The 17,722-nt window shown below is 34.6% G+C and overlaps 1 protein-coding gene across 3 annotated transcripts in view; it reads left to right on the forward strand.

Moving 5' to 3' along the window:
- Positions 1 to 12,789, forward strand: part of Nha1 (Na[+]/H[+] hydrogen antiporter 1) — a 112,962-nt gene extending 100,173 nt beyond the window's left edge. For all 3 annotated transcript variants that reach the window (XM_074130962.1, XM_074130963.1, XM_074130961.1), the window contains exons 5-11: positions 4,038 to 4,220; positions 8,111 to 8,286; positions 8,441 to 8,547; positions 9,186 to 9,350; positions 9,486 to 9,629; positions 10,552 to 10,653; positions 11,071 to 12,789. In XM_074130962.1, coding sequence (XP_073987063.1) covers positions 4,038 to 4,220; positions 8,111 to 8,286; positions 8,441 to 8,547; positions 9,186 to 9,350; positions 9,486 to 9,629; positions 10,552 to 10,653; positions 11,071 to 11,436 — 1,243 coding nt within the window. In that variant the 3' untranslated portion in view covers positions 11,437 to 12,789. The remainder of the gene's footprint in view (positions 1 to 4,037; positions 4,221 to 8,110; positions 8,287 to 8,440; positions 8,548 to 9,185; positions 9,351 to 9,485; positions 9,630 to 10,551; positions 10,654 to 11,070) is intronic.
- The last annotated feature ends 4,933 nt before the right edge of the window (positions 12,790 to 17,722 follow it).

A 17,722-nucleotide genomic window follows, 5' to 3' on the forward strand; every position in this document is an offset into this window, starting at 1 on the left:
AATGATCATGGCAAAACTCTATACACACTTTTTTCCTCCGCCCTCTGTCGGCCATAGAACAGCGTAAGACTGGAAGTTGATGGTGTATGCAGTGTGGGTTCCACTGTGTGAATGGATTCCCCGGAACTTACCATCATTTCCAGGCACCACCACTATACACCATCGGCACAAAAGTATTTCTGTACCTGTTCAACATAAGTCCTGGGATACGTCTTCTTCAAATTACCTTCCATTTTGTTACCACGCTGTGCAAGTAAAGACGATGAGAGAGTGGTTGTGACAGACTGATTCTGTGGCTGAGGACATTGCAGTTAGATTCTCGCTCCTTTTCAATAGATTACTAGAGCACTTCACCTTCAGCCAAAAATCACCATTTCTACGTTTATATTTCCCTATTCACTAAAATATCTTCCTATATTATATACACAAGAAAACTCTCTAGTTCCACGACTTTCATAACTATACTCAACTAAGTAGTAGCCTTAAATATCAATTTAGTTAATTAAACTTAATTTAAGTTTAAGGGCAGGTATTCAAAGCTTTCAAGTCATTTCAGTTACAGTAACCCCTCACTTTAGGTTCATTTCCATTAAATTACACGATAACTGAACACTCTTGAAAATGTTGATGGGGTTTAAAAAGTCCATTAACCCGGCCGATCTTAGATAGTCACTGTTAAAACGGAATGAAGCGGTAGTTTGGTTGCAATTGATTGCGAAAGTTTACCCAACAGTGTGTTTTGGCTGTGCCTTTTAATGGCATCCAAATTTAAGAGACCACAATAATCGGGTGCCAAACGCTACTGTGAGACAATGGAAATCAACTTTTTAAACCCATCCTGTGGATGAAAATGCGAAATAAGTTTAAGACGAATAAAAATCAATGACGAATTCAGCACGTTCAATCATTGACATCGGATCCAATCATATTTTCACCAAGTAGAGAAAATTATCAATAGCTATGCTCTCTCTCTAGAGTTATTGTAGAACCATTCCAAGCAGCAAATCAGGGAAATTGAATGAGCTAGTTCTTACAAGAAACATTTGTAACTGCTTGGTGAAAACCAAGCTTTCTTAGCTGGATTTCTAAGAGCTGAAAACAATACAGTTGTTTGCAGTTGTCAGTATGAAAGGCTATTTGATTGCAGGCTTAGTTGTTTGATCACTTTTAGTACATTCTCTTCTGGTTTTTCCTGACAGGACTGGAGAAGGATATCAGTACAATTTGCTACAATTAGCTGTCTAAATGCGTCTACAGAAATCATTCAAGTTTCAAATGCTGCAAATGACAATCTTGGCATTACCAAGTTGCTGAGGTTGACGGATAGATTTTTTGTTTGTTTAGGTGTCATGCGCTCAGCAAAGTGCAGAAATGCAATTTAAATGCACCTGTATATCAAGACTGAAATTTCGTTTAACTCCGTAATTCAAATTACAGCAGTAATAGACCAACTCTAACTTTCCTTTTTTCTTTTTAATGTGATGATTATTTAGAATAAAGATAAATCACAAGAATAATTTGGAATAGTCTTAAAAAAAAAAGCGCCTTTTAGATGAGATACATTTTTTAATATTCTAACAGAAAAATATTTATGGGTGATAAAAGGCCAGCGCAAGGGTCTGTGGCATCTAATACATTCTAAAAAATATAGTACTAGAAGTATGAATGAAATGTTGGGTACTTGCTGATTTGTGTACCATTTGGCGTTTAATCAACCCTTATACTTAACTTTTAAAACTCTAAGTTTTTGTTAAGGAGATATATAGTTGCACAGTTTATTCAGCTGCTGTTTTCTTAAAGAATGTATGAATAAGTTCAATGTGCTAATTTTCAAACTCATCTTCAAACATCAGTCTTTTCAATCGAAAAGACTCCGTCAGATATACGAATTCTCTTCTTAAATATCGACCTCAAGATCTCATGTGTTACTGAAGAATCTAAATCTAACTACAGAAAATTCTATGAATCTAGAGAGAGTCCTTTTTGCACAAATCTTGTTCAAAACCTGGCCTCCACAATGATTCCAGAGTATCCTCACCAGCGAGAGTGTTGCCAGTGGGCAGCTTCTCCTCCAGCTGAACCAGTCATGAAGACTTCTTTCATTATATGCTCTGACTGCATTTTATTTTAGTAGATTGAGAATTGCAAATTAATAAAAAAAGAAGTTAAATTTAATTATATTTTTTAAAATGAATAAAAGAATGTGCGATCCCTTACGTATCGAGATTGCTGGAACTGTCATTTATTAGGACGGCACATGGCTATCCAGAGAGTATAACCGAGGGAGATTAGATGCTAGCTAGTTAGCGTGCACCAGCCATATAGGAAGCCAGAGCCGTTTAAAGAGAAGCATGCTTGAATATACCTGGCAATAGAGTTTCGCTCGGAGAAAGTGGAGAAAGGTGGTCCGATCTTGGTAGGTCGGGGTGGACCGCCGTTAGCGCAATCCCCAAGCTATTTCCCATTCCTTTAATATTATCAACCCACACTGAATTCCTGCAGGCTTGACTATCCCTTAAAACTGGGAACAATAGACCTTATGGTTCCACCCTTTCTACTACCAAATTTCCGAGCTAGAAATATAGGGCGAGAGAGAGAGGTAGCTTTAGTTCGGCCCTCTTACTTATTCTACCCTTCAAACCCTACCATTTTCTTCAACCATGATCGTGCCACTCACAAAAGCATACAATACGGTCTCTGTGTGTATGTATGTGGCTTGCGCCGGGTATACTTATATGCCTAAACGTAATCGGCCTCACTTCCCCGGCACTAAGGGCATAAAATAGGTCAAAAACAGACCTTATCTATTCCTCCCGCTACCACAACCACATTTAACGTTTTCCTTTTGTTCAAAAATTTATGATACTCCCTAATCACTTTGGATTTTCATTTAGAAAATTCCAAGCAGTCTTCAAATGCAAGATATTCATGTTAAAAAGAAGCCTAGGGTATTTTCTCAAACACCACGGATGACCTCAACCTGAAATAACCTACTTTTGAAAACTATAAGAGCCCTAAGAAGTACATATGATAATTTTACACATCCTATTTGTTTGAATTTTGAAAAGACATTAATGAATGCACAAATGTGCATAAAAGCAACCTTGAGTGCAACTTCATTAAAGCTGCACAGTATAATTACCAAGCTGTATTTATTTCTCTAGGATCTGAGGCAATGGGGCTTTCCCTACGATTTCTTTTGTTGCTCTGCCAGATGTATTTACCAAATGTTTTTTCTTTTTCTTTCATTTTAATTAATTGGAGTAGCTAATTTTAGAATCTGATCACTCTGACATGCAGCCTTTCTCAGCCAAATGTGAATATAGAGCTAATCATTATCTACCTTACTACTTATTCTGATCAGTAGCCTTGAGGATCAGGTTTCGGTATTTGGGGATTGTTAAGTGGATTCAAGATTTAGGAATGGAAGCTAAATTTCCTAACTAGGAGAACTGTCAAAGAATCAAAGAAAACTGTCAATTGTTAGGTGCTCAGATTTCTAACATCAATAACCAGAATTTAATATCTATTTGAAGTATAGTTTCAAAAGCTAATTTCTCTTTGTTTTCGTTAAGTTATTGATATTATTGGAAAAAATAAAATTAACCTCAAGGTATCAAAATTATCTGCTTATTTTAATATTTTGTGTAAGGCAAAGGGAATGAGCTTAAGGAAATCATTATTTAATGAATTTCACCAAGCGACCAGTCGTGTGACTTCCAATAATGGCGCGCCACCTTAAGGGGATTACTGGGAGACTCGGAGAAAACCTGTGATTGAGTTCTGATGTTCTTATTTGTATTGGTATAGGAAATGGTTTCTTGTAAGAAACAGATCACTGTCCAAAGAACCGTGTTCTCTTTAAAATGAATCAGTACGGAGGCGAGCAGTGCAGTGTAAAGAGGCTGCTGGGCTATCAATGACCTCAAATGTTGATGTGTCTTATTATTTACAAAGGAAAACTGATTGCACTTATAACTAATAGAATATTGTAACTCACATTTCATCTTATTTTATAAAACCATACTTTTTTCTAGGAGAATAGCCTTGGTAGTGATATTAACAAGAGCTGGACTTGATTTGGATTCAGGAGCGATGAAAAGGCTTTGTGTTCCCGTGCTGAAGATGGGGCTTATACCTTGGATAGTTGAGTGTTTGATCGTAACCGCCCTTGCACATTACTTCTTAGAGTTACCATGGATGTGGGGCCTGCTGTTGGGGTAAGTTGATTTTCTTCATTCAATGATGAAACCTGAAAAATAATAAAAACAGGTACACTAATTATTTTAATTAACTTATCAAACTTGAAAGTAAAAGGTAATAAGTAGTTAAATACCCGCAAGGGGTAACTGTTGCATGGAGTTACCTGGGGAGTAGCGACCCTACGGGTTAGCCTTAGCTCAGTACATCATGCACACCCACCAGAACAATACACTGCATCTACACTACATAAGGAAACACACGCACATTAACACAATACACTTACAAATAATACGAAGGCACTACAGTACTAACCTTAGGGCTACCGACCCTAGGAGAAACGCTATCTATGATAGCAAATATAGGGAATGTTCGGTTTCCCTTGAGGGGCAGCCCCCCGACCGAACTAGGATGGGATAGGCCGATTCCCTACCTATCCGAATTAATTTATCACAAGTAAACAAAGCAGAGCCGGACTGATTTTAAGGAACCCGACCTGGCGAGGAAAAAGGATATTACGGAAGAGAAAGGAGCTGGCGGGGAACAGACAGAGTTGGACCGCACTCTACAAAAAACTCCCAACACTGCTTAGGCGGTAAACTGGGGGTATGATTATGATGATGATGATGAAGTAGTTAAATTCTGTCGAGGAAAACTATTCTCTACGAATCAGAAATTAAAACAGCTTTAAATTTAAAAAAAAAAATGAGTTTCCTAGAGATAAGACATCACAGGACTGCGTTAAAAAGTACCTGGTAGGGGCCACACTTATGTAGAAAGTAGCAAGCAGTAGATGAGAAATCTTAAACCACCACAAATGCTGGAAAATATCTTATCAAAAGCACGCATTGCATGAGGTAGGTTCTAGGGTCGAGAATTGTATGAGGAACAGTATAGATAAAAGATGAAGGTGGGTCGAAGAAACACTAATTTCGCGCTGCTACGATGAAATGGCTTTTTCCTGTCTATCGCCGCCAGTATTTTTTGGCTTCTTTCCTTTTTCAAGTTATCCAGTCTCAAAGGCCATCCTATATTTTTCAACTCCTTAAGTTTAAATCCTCGTACCATTTCCGTAATACTAGATCTCGTCCCCTCTGATCTCTATATTCCCTCACACCGTACCTCATCCTTTGACAAATCCTTCCTAATACGTGCTACCTCTTTCTGGAACTCCTTGCCATCATCTGTCCACCATGCTCCTACCCTTTCTATCTTTAAATCCCGTCTATTCGGTTATCTCCTTTCTATCCAGCTTCCTCCAGAATTTTAGTTGTTTTAATTTATTCCCTTAATTTCTATTATTTTTATTTTCTCTTTTTGTAAATACTTATTTATTTATTTATTTATTTTCTGTTTAATCACAGGCCAAACTATTAAGGCCTCTAATTGTACCTGTTTTTATTCTTAGGGGACAATTGTCCCAGACTAATAAATTTATTTTCTATTCCATTTGTTTTATTCTTGCACTGCACTAAGGTGTTAACATGCTGGTGATGAGTTCCAAGATAATGCTCGACCTGACGTTGCAAGAATTCGTCACACGATTCGGCAATAAGAAACTGTAACTCTTTCTGCTAATTTACATCCAATAGATGTGAATCGGTGCTTGAAATGTTCCCCTCAAGCAGCAAGTAACTTCCATCCATCTCAAACGTCGTTTTCCAGCTGCTCCAGGTCATCCATAATCTCTCTCTCTCTCTCTACCTTAAAAAACAAAAACAAAAACGCAGTTACACATTCTTTAACTTAAATAAGAATCTGAGAGGAGAAACTAGGACTTCCATTCTGAAATTTGGGGAAGAGTAACCGCCACAAGACATTTATCACCTCATCCAAGCTTTACTAAACTTTTTAGTTAATATCCTAATGAAATTATTTATAAATAAATTCCTGCTAAGTAATACTATTTTTAAACACGGCTTGTATTTCCTTATTTTGGGTATCTAAAAAATGTAGGATGATAAGAATGAAAATTCAGTACAGTAACATATATTGTCAAGAATAGAGTTGCTCTTATTGTGAAGCAAGCAAAAGCATAATTACTAAGGCGCTTATTTGTAAACAATAACATCAGATATTTTTTTTGTAGGATAAATTATCCGTGTAACAAGGATGTTATTTTAAGATGAATGGAGAACTTTATATAAATGTCTCACAAGTTTGCATATGTGAGTGTGAAAAAGCGTGAGTTCGTGACTATGATCTAGTTTGACAATAGTGTCGTGACTATGATCTAGTTTGACAACAGTGTCGTGACTATGATCTAGTTTGACAACGCTGAACCTAAAGTAGCAACAAAGAGACACACTCAGTTCGGAACGAGGGGGTCCCGGAGCACGCAGTAACACATTCTTCTAACTTAAATAAGTATCTGGAAAAGGGATCTCTTCTAAAGTATACACAATCCCTTGACCTATTTACATTGTAAATATCTTATACACTATTAGTTTTTGTAAAGTTTTAAAAGGAGGTTACAATTTTGTTTACAATTTATATATGTATATTTATTCACATTTAATTCTAATTCCACTCCTTTACTAACTAATTCATTAAATTTCCAATATATTTTCATGTTATCATTTTCTCTTGGTAGACGGAAGTCTATCCAATCAAATATTATATCAGAAATATCAGAAAAGAGGTTTTCTGAGTTCGAAAAAGGAATTTCAGAAAATGTGTGCAAGAAGCGGAACATCGCAGTTAATAACCAAAAATCGCTTTAATTACCCCCTTTTGGTCCCAACAGAACGTTTTAGAAGTCGAAATTTCTGAAACAAAAGTACTATTTCTTTCTCCTTTATCTCCTTCCATTGGCGCTGTATACCTGAAAGGGCCTCCGCAACGATCCGTCGCCATTCATCCCTACTTCCTTACTACCTACCCTTGTCCTTCTCTTCTCATTCCCATCCTTCTCAGATCCTTCTCTAAGACATCTATCTCCTCAAGCGGAGTCTTTTTTTGTTTCCTGGCTCCTCCCGGTAATCCTTACTATATCTCTCTACCTTAAAATCCTTAACCGATAAAGAACCAAGGGAATGTCCCAACCGTTTGAATTTACCTTTTATTTTATTGCATATTATTAAGAGGTAATCTTTAATCGCCACAGTTTGGAACTTATTCTGATCCTCCAAATTACCCCCAGAAGTACTCTTACAGACGTGATGGTTCCCACTTTAATCTCATCACATTTCTTTTAACCATTTATACAACAATTTCAGTCATTCGGTTCTTTAATTTGTTATTTTATCTATACATACTTTTTTTTTAATTATGTTTCGTACTAATATTGTTCATTTAAATGTTCAAGTCATTATTATCAGTCCAAAAATTTTCAAGAAGAGAATAATTTTGCAAAATATTTTAGTTTTTCCATTAAGATAAAAACGGACAGAATCCAGCTGATAATAACCCTTATTTTGTGTGCACTCAAATAAATGATTATTTAAATTAAAATCTTTTTGTATATTTTATCTTAAAAATCATTGTTATTTTATATAAAATTTGTATTTTCATTTCATAAATTAATTTAAATTTCTCTTCTTTTTTCTACTGCTTTCTATAAATACCAAATTTCTTTATAAGAACTTTACGATGCCTAAAATTGATTTCCCAATACAAATATACTTATTTAGTGATTCACTTTGCAAATATTGAAAATAGTTGTATTTATTGTTAATAGTTAACATATTATGTAGTGTAATTTAAGTCATTTGGCGACAAAAGTTTTTTATAGTCATGTAAAGATATAAAATGTTAACTGCTTGGTTCTCTTGAATTAGAGGCACACACTCTGATTTCAATAAAAATCAGCATTAGTAGAATTTAGTTAAAAACAATTTCTTAAAAAATTACGGTAAGAGAAATTCCTGATATCGTATAAAATAGATGTTTTATTTTGTATAACTTGCAGATCAATAGTTGCAGCGGTCTCTCCAGCTGTCGTAGTACCTTGTCTGTTAAGGTTACGAAATAAAGGCTATGGAGTGGCTAAAGGAATACCTACATTAATTATCGCAGTGTCCGGCATTGATGATGCTTCTTCTGTGGCCGCTTTTGGCATTATACATGGCGTAATGTTTTCCTCAAGTTAGTCTAAACATGCTTAGCAATCTTTACTTGTAGAATATTTTAAATTCTTTTGTGAAAAAAGAATACTTTTGAAAGGTAGCCATCCAACTGGGTAGCTATAAGTTCATTTTAAAAAGCAGTTTCTAAGTATGTCTTTATTTTTTATTTTTAGATTCCTTGGCTTATGAAATATTGTTGGGACCTTTATCAATTCTGATTGGACTTACTTTCGGCGTGGTCTGGGGTATACTAGCTAAATACGTGCCAGAGAAGGAAGATGTAAGTAGTAATGAATTGTGCAATATACAAGTGTGAGTGATTGTAAAATAATTATTCAAATAGGTGCACTGAAAACGCACTACTACTATGTTCAGTGCAGTTGTAAATACATTTATTTCTTTTTAATCTTTTTTACGCTAGTTGCTTGTACTCATACTTTTAGTCATGACGAAACTGCATAAATCTTGAATATTAGACAATGAACTTCATAAATCTATTGAAACTTTACTCTGTGACGTGAAATTATCCATGGCTTTCTTCTGGTTGGTATTTAGGTGACCAAATATGCAGTCAAGCACAATCTGTCAATTGCCGATTGTATAAATATTGCATTTTGATTGTCCACCACCTACGCTTCCACCTTATTACTCGTATCATCAGAAGCACAACCTCCATGGCTTATATTCTTCTGGTACAACTAGGAAATTTTACCTTGTTTTTCATCGAATTCAGCTGTTCTCTTTTATTTTAAGAAAATTTTGGTCCAAATATTTATATTTTAGCTTGAAATAATCAATTACTGTAATGAAAATAGAAAACGTCTGCTTGGCGATTTCAGTAAGGTGCTTAAAAAAAAAAAAGTTTAAAAATGTTAAGGCTTATATAACTATTGTACTTCTTTTCTTTTGATTTTCTAGCCATTCGTGGTACCATTACGAATACTAATGTTATTAGGAGGTGGGTTAATAGCCGTACTGGGCAGCGAACTAGTGGGTCTTGGAGGTGCTGGACCATTAGGATGTATTGCAGCCGCTTTCCTTTCATGTTATGCTTGGTCCAAACAAGGATGGGATGTGGAAGATGTTAGTATTCACAATTTTAATCTGTTTATCCCAGCATCTTTCCTGTCCAGATATAGTTATTTAAATAATTCTCCAAAAATAAACAAATAAATAAAATATTTGGCTGTATCAATAAATAATCATGGTTTTTTGCAGAACCCTGTGGCTACTGCTTTTGAAATCTTCTGGATGATTTTCGAACCAATACTGTTCGGACTCACTGGGACTCAGATCAAGATTCGTGAAATGGAAGGTCACACAGTTGCCATTGGTATCAGCATACTTATTGTGGGCATTTTAGTAAGTAAACTTGAATTGGTAATTCATTATTGTAAGAGACACTGGCCAGCTTTTTATCTCATCTGTGTATGTTTGCATGCTTTATAAAAAACTTTTATCTCTGCATGTTCTTTTAATACACAACCGTTACAGCATAATTAAACAAACATGATTAAATAAATTATTTAAATTTCAGAAAAACTAAAATGAAATCGAGTTAATTATTAATTTATCTTTTAATTATTAAAAATAAAGTACTATGAAGTGTAAAGCAATTTAAATTACAAAGTCCAATTTGACAAAAATAAACTATAATTAGGAATACTAAATTTGTTAATTAACAAATTTAATAAATAATGTGTAGTAGTCTTTCTACAAAAACATACTTACTTCTTGTGTGGTATTTGGCAATGCGTCCCTTTCGAAGTTCATTTCGGTGTGTAGGAGGTGCTCTGATCGAATCCAATAGGAGGCATTAAACAAGTTAGTGGTCAACAGTCTGGACATATTTTTGGATAGATGAACAAGTACAAGTTTGGTCGTTTGATTTTAAAGCAGTGTAAGATATGAATTTGCCTTGTCCACAAAATATATAGGGAAGTTGGTAAGTGAGGGTTATCTTGTCCCTTTTTATTGTAAATGCATGATTGTGGGAATAATAATTTGGTTATCGCATCTTCTGAACAAGTCATCTGTCTTGTATTTCACTCTTGCAGTGATATCTTGTGGAAATGTGGATGAACCATGCTCAAGGGAGTAAGCTGATGGCATGGAATCATTCCCTAATGAGTGTTTGGCCCTTTAAACAGGAGTATGTGAATGTCTGCAGGAACGTGACGAGGCTAACTTTGACTTCATATAGATTAAAGACTAAAACAGGAAAAAACTAAAAGTAGCACGTTATGAAATCGCAGATGTTAATAATTTGTTTTATAATTTCCAGTTAAGGATGGTGATCACCTGCTTAGTAGCATTTGGAGCCTCTCTCAACTTGAAGGAAAAAATATTTTGTTCCTTATCCTGGATGTCCAAAGCATCAGTGCAAGTAAGTGCCAACCAACTAAACCTATTCATTTTTGCATTTGTAAGTTTGCCAAAGGGATAGCCACTGTATATATGTATATTTTGAATGCCTATGTGCCATATTTTTCAAAAACATCCAGTGATATGGATTTGGGGTTTCGAAAGGAGATTCCAGAGATGGCTGAGGAAAGATCCTGAGAGAACCGAAATATCTTGAAGAAAATCGTTGAGACAAATTGTTAGAAACGGCATTTGTTTTTTTAATAACTTCATCTGCAGTTTTTTAAATATATTTTTAATACAAATATAGTTTTTTTTATAATTATTCTTCAATTTATATCGTTCTTTCTTTATATTTTTCTTTAAATTATCATTTCCCAAAATAAATTAAAACAATTTATCTGTAAATCATTAATTATGGACAACTGCACATTTGCAGGCGGCATTAGGGCCGGTGGCGCTGGACATAGTGCGCGAGTGGGAAGGTCCAGAAGTTGGATACGCCAACACAGTGTTGGTGATCTGCGTCATGTCCATATTGATGACGGCACCGGTCGGTGCCATATTGATTACTGTTACCGGCTCGCGGTTGCTGAACAAGACTACGGCGCCGGTAGTCACGGAAGGTTGGCGTAGATCTGCACGTCCATCGCTCAGAGATATCACCATATTCGAGAACGATGATTATAAGGATGAGGATTCATCATCGCTCAGAATGCCTTCATCTGCAACGCCAACATCAGTGACCAATTCGGCCGCTCAACCTCGTCGTTCCTCTGTTGTGGTTACCGAACAGCCAATGTGATCAATAATTTTAGTTTTTATGGAGGTGAATCTAGTTTATAATTTAGTAAATATGCAACATTATCAGGTGCCTAAATGCTTTCTGTAAATCAATTAAATATTTATCTAGGCAAAAGTCAATCTCTGTTTTTTTGTCACGGCGGCTTATTCGTTCTTGTTATCAACCTCCAGGGCTTTTCCCTTTTTACTTTCTATAACTCCTAGAAACCCCAATTTAAACTACAATTACGATCACAAATATGATGAATTGCAAGGATCTTAAACTTGGTATTCCTTTCGAGACCCTTGCAGCATTCTTGCAGTAAAATGGCTAAACCAGATGAACCATTAAATTTTATTTCTTCAAACCCTCTTTGGAAATAGCTACGATTTTCTGTCACTTCTCATTTAAATTAAATAAATACATAAAATTTATTTCGTAAGCGGGAACTGCTTTCATAAACTATCCTCTTCAGAGGAACTTCAGGATGCCACTTGGAATAGTCGGCACTATTCTCAGTAAGTATCGATTGTTCTGACGAGAGGAGCTTCTGATTTCTAATAAATTCATCTAAATCATCTAGCAGAGCTTTAGTCCAAAGTTTAAATCATTTAGTTTTAATTGTTCAAAGTTTAGAGACAAGGCTAATTGTGGACTAATGTCCGCACCAAATATAGGAATAGTAGGTGAGAAATTTGCCTGGGTAAAAGACAAATAATTGATTAGTGCTGTATCTTTAAAGAAAACACCAAATTTGTGCGTTTCACTTACTGCGGTAACCTGATTTAATTGCAAGACTTTTTATATGTTTATTTTTCTTTATGTTAATACTTTGTCTAGGATTTTATTTTTGTTTTAGATAAAGAACTTTGTACACTAAGTGTTTTAAGAACATTTACTCACTGTTTACTTAGATAGTAAAGTTCTAATTAGTAAATTCAAACTAAGATGATGTTCTACTTATGGTTTTCAAAAATTTCCTCTGTTGTGGTTACCGAACAGCTAAATATGGCTTTCTTTCTTTTATGTAAATCTCAAACCATAAAAGATTAAATCGACCCGAAAGTAATTAGTGAATTTTGAAATCTAAATTAATCATCTGATCCAATTAGTCATTGTGGTTATTTAAACTTGCGTACGTGACTTCTTTCTTTTTATTTTGCGCAGTTAGTCTATAGAAACAAAAAAAAAAAACAGGACTGGCGAACAATAGCTCGTTTGGAGATGTCTATTCTTTATCCCCAGCCTCTAGAGAGTTTGTAGCAAAAGGTTATCAGTAATTTAAAGATTGGAGCGAAGCCATAATCCTTGGGCTCAATATCTCACAGCTTCACCTCTTTCTGAAACAGAGCTACGCTTTCCATTCCCCTAGAAGTATGAAACACATACTTTTGTTTCCTTTAATCTCCTGAATACACTAATTTCACTAATAATGACCCAGTTTTTGTGTGGGGAAAAGGAATGGTATGTATGTTTATATCTGTTGATGAATCTGGGGATCATCAAGTCCAATAATTAACGGTGATACAATATTCAGGACGTTGTTGCTTGAATTAATAGTATACGTGTAAAAAACGATTGACAGCGCTGTTAGTTTCAAAATAAATAATTGAAGCATAACTGTTCAGGCTATTAATAATTAATCATGAAAAGACTGTATCTTTCGAAGTAGCACAAATTTTGAATAAGACCTCAATGTACAGAAACTTCAAGATTTATTCACAAACCATTAATGTTTTATAAGTTCGACCCTGTCGCATTGAAATGCGGTTATCAAATTCAATGATTGTGCACCACAATGATGGATTCACTAAGCCAGCAATATACGGGGCTATGGTACTTGCACACAAAAGAGGCCCCAAAAATAAAAATCGCAAAGCTTAAGTTCAAGGGATCCCAAGAGGCACGATCTGGGATACGCAATCAGAGCTAGATCAGCTCTCCCAACTCGCCTAATCGTCAAGTTTCTCATTGATGTGGGAGTAGCATGTTCATTCTGAAGCCAAATCCAAAAAAAAAAAAATCTATTTTAGCTTCCAGCTCTCTTAAATGCCAGTGATAGCGGCGGACGTCTGGAGCGGTGTGTGAGTGAATTCTTGATAATGAGCTAGAATTACTGAGTTTGGCTCAACCCGCGTATTGCATCTATAAGTTCCCGTTGCAGGTCCTAGATTAGAAGTGTCTGCTGTGTTCATACGCCTGGAATCCCGCAGGAACCTTAATTTCTATTTTTTTAAAAAATGGCTAGTGTACTTCCCTTTATGGGAAAATGAAAAGATTTAGCATTCCTTAGGGAGCGATAAGTGCCTGGCAAAATGGAGAGTGGATATTTACTTTCATTTTTTATTTAGTGGATAATCACAAATTCAAATAAATCCAATTTTAATTAAACTCTGTTAAAATCTGTTATTTAAAAAAAAATCTCAATTAACTCTGAACATTAGTTGATTATTTTTTTAATCTTCGAATTCCCTAAACGTTGAAGATCTATCTACTATATGGAGTAGTAGATCTAGCATAATACTTTTGGGAAAAACTTAAAGAATTTGGATTGATTTTTGGAAGCGCTGTGACCTTCTAAAAAACGCTTTCCGCGAAATTGCCATTTCAGGTTGTTGGCAATAAATGTTATAATTCAAAGTCTAAAAATGATTAGAGAAAGATGATAAGTTCTTTAAGAGGAAGTGTATAAGTATTAGTGCTTCATTTCAACTGAATTCCTTCATCAAGTAAAGAAACCTTTCCATGTTTATTATAATACTAATTCCACTAAATTAGGGTGTGGCTTGTTTGAATGACCCTTTACAATAAACCAGTTTGACACCCTTGCAAGAAACATGAACTTTTAGCCCGTATAAATTGTAACAGAATTGGTGTAGACAGCGCGTTCTAATGGTTAACAGCTCAACTAGAACCCAGTACTAACAGAACATAAAAATGAAATATTCTCTTAAAACAATTTAATTTAATGAATCTTTTATAAGTATTCTAATTAATCCATGGGAAATTATTTATTTAATTTTTTTCTGAGTTACCCAACAATGAAAAGCGGCGTATAATCAATAAAAAATTAAAGTGTGCCAATTTTAATGTATTTTAAATGTATTTCTGAGATAAAAAATTATATTTATTTAATTGTTTAATAGTTAATCAATAAAATTTAATCCCACTGTTTATTTGATAAATTAAAGGTTTTTAGTAGAAAAAAAATAATGCATTTGTCTCAGGCCAAATATTTTCTTTATAGTTTCCTGGTGCAATTAATGTAAAAATCAAAAGTTACTATTTCGCTCCACAAGTAAAATCTTCCACCTTTGAAGAAATTTCTTAGTTAAGAAATAGCGATAATTATGGCGTTCAAATGTCTTTACTTACCTGATCAGTCGTGGTGACTCAATCGAAAACTCGTTTTTTCTATCTGCTGTTTGTATTTTGGTTTCTTGAGTTTCCCTCATGAAGGCGGTTGTCATCTAAAAGATTTGAAGTGGCTTGGAGGCGGCTAGTTTTATAGAAATATCTTGGCACAATTCATAGAAAATCTTGTTGTCAGGTGAAGATTTTGGGTTTTTAATCATTGTCCTGACTAGCAGTTAACATAATTCGCTCCCTTAGGCCTTAGACTTGCCTGGAATTTCCAGAACTCAGCTGGCGCTTTCAATAAATTAAGAAGTAACTTGGTAATAAGAGCTAAATTTTTTCTAGGCAGCAAAAGGCTTATTTTTTTTTTTTTATTTTTAATAACTTTGACCACATGCCATTTCTCAAAATTACCTCTTCCTACTTCTTTGTTTCGATTCAAATATCCTTCACGCATCGTTTTTCAATCATACCTTCCTAAGTGTTTTCTGTTCATAACCTTCTCGGACGACCTCTCTTTATTCGAACCTTGTTTCTTCAATCATATCTTCTACCAACGAGTATCCATTCTCAAAAAAATGGTGAAAATGTTGGAGGCTTCTCATTTCAATGGTGGAGATCCATTTTTGGTGCAATGCAGTGACTCCTTAATTTGGCGAACCCACAGCTCCGTCATTAGAAATCAATTTCCATGGCTTCTATAGTTTCAGCTTTTCAGTCCTCGTCCATAACTCGCAATCATACAAAGCCACGCCGAACAATGAAAAGAAATTGTATAAACTCATTTTTGTTTCATCTATCTCAATCCCCCATCTACCAACTAAGATCTATGGGCTTTTCACCAGAAACATTCTTCCGTTTCGCCAACAGAATTTAAGATATCCCAGAGCTCCGAATCTCCCAGTATTCGCTAGAAAGTATTCATGTCTTTCTGAAAAAAGTAATGCCTATTTTTTCAGGCTGGCTTTACATCCAACTATCGATCATGTGTCGTGGTAAACAGAGAATTGCGTTTTCTATTATGATCTTGTTTTGTGACAAGTTTTACATTCACTTTATCCGAATCCTTAGTTTTTGATACTAGAGAATGACGCCTTCGCTATCTACTGTTTGGTCCCAGAATTATTTATCAAAATAAATTCTAAATTAATAATATCCATTAATCTGGAATCTCAAGCTGTAAATACTTCATGAAAGTTCTTCAAAGTTAATACTTTGTACCTCGAGATGTCTTATGCTCAATCAATAATAGAATGCGACATCTGTGACAATACAGTCACATTATGTCAACTCTTGTGTAAGTTATCTAGAATGTCAACACTAAAACTAGAACTAGCAAGTTTCCTATTGTACATATATATATTTTGCAGAGACGAACAATGTTTCTGATTAGTTACCAACATTTATGTTATTATTGTATTTATTTATTTAAATAATATTTTAAATAAGTATATATATTGTAAATCTCCCAAATAATTTATTTGTTTATTGTTTTTATGTATTGTAGATATTAAAATAATATACGAGTATGTAAATATATGCTATAATGCTATTTAAAGTAGAAATTTATGTTATTGTTTTGAAAAAACCAATTTGATAATGGTTATCTTTGTTGTACGTAAATTTTTAGACCATAACCAAATCTTATTAATATTATTTTTTTGTTTTATTTTATTATCATAAATTAATTCCTTAATTAAGACGCGTCATCTCAGGCCATTGGCTTGTGAGTTTTCTTAGATTTCAACACACGGAAAGTATTCCTTCTTTACAGACACCTCTTCCATTACTGGGCAAGAATTTATATGAGAGCCATCCAATAATGACCAAAATCTTGTGTTGGCCAATGCAGAATACCGATGATGTGTATTCGAAAGATGCCCTTTTCTATCATGCAATCAGGTGATCGCGAGCTGAAGTTTTGCTGCACTTTGGAGTAACGAGATTTGGCTAAATCAAAAAAATGGATTTTTAGGTCAGTATGAATAGTCTGATTGCTAGAAAGGTGCGTTCATGTTCATTGAGGATGAACGATAAAAAAAAAAGAGTCTTTTATCTCTTTGCAAGATCACCATCATTTCATTATCCCAGTTTTACTTAGGTGTACTAGGAGCTGTACAGACTAGCCTAACTTAAAGAAAATCCCAAATAGAGCCTAAATTAGTTGTAGAAGATTTTTTTTTTTTTCCAGGCATAAACCTATCTCTTTTGATAAAATAATTACATTTCCTTAAGTAATGATGTACCAAGTCAAGTGGTGAAGGGGCCCAATGTCAACAAAGTAATTAGTTAATCAAATTAGGGCCATCTGATGGAAAGGTCAACATTTTGAATGGGTGGGAAGGTGGCGCAAAGAGTCGGATGAGTGAAGAGACCCCCAAGTTGGCACAGTGGTGTCCTGCCACCGAAGACACTGGCGGAGGAAAAAGAGCATGGTTTGAAAAAGCAAGCAGACAACAAAAGTTAATGTCCAAAACAAACAATATTATCTCAACCACGCCCTGGTAAAGAAAACAAAATTTCTCTCTTTCATTATATCATGTAAACAGGTGACAATGAAATTAGGTTCTTTTTTCCTCTTTACTCAGTGGTTTTACCTGAGTCAATTTTTGTTTTTATAAACATGAATAAATTATCATTTTCATGGATAAAACGTACAATATATTGAATACTAAACAGATCACATTGGAAATGTTTAACAAAATTTTTGTCTCCTTTTTTAAAGTCATCAAAATAAAAAACAATTAATTGGTAATGCGAACATAATATTATTAAATAATAGAAAATATAAGTAATTATTTTATCAATGTATACTTATTATTTAGATGATTAAAGACTAGAAGCATACAACATGTGTTCAAGAGTAGATCCAATTAAGGCAGCATCATCTCTAGTTGGCATAATATAAAAAAGTTTTTATTATTACACTTTTGGTTTTAGTTCATTCTAG

Source organism: Rhodnius prolixus, unplaced genomic scaffold (assembly GCF_049639745.1).
Source record: "Rhodnius prolixus isolate KJV_2025 unplaced genomic scaffold, Rpr scaffold_4, whole genome shotgun sequence".
Taxonomy (NCBI): Eukaryota; Metazoa; Arthropoda; class Insecta; order Hemiptera; family Reduviidae; genus Rhodnius; species Rhodnius prolixus.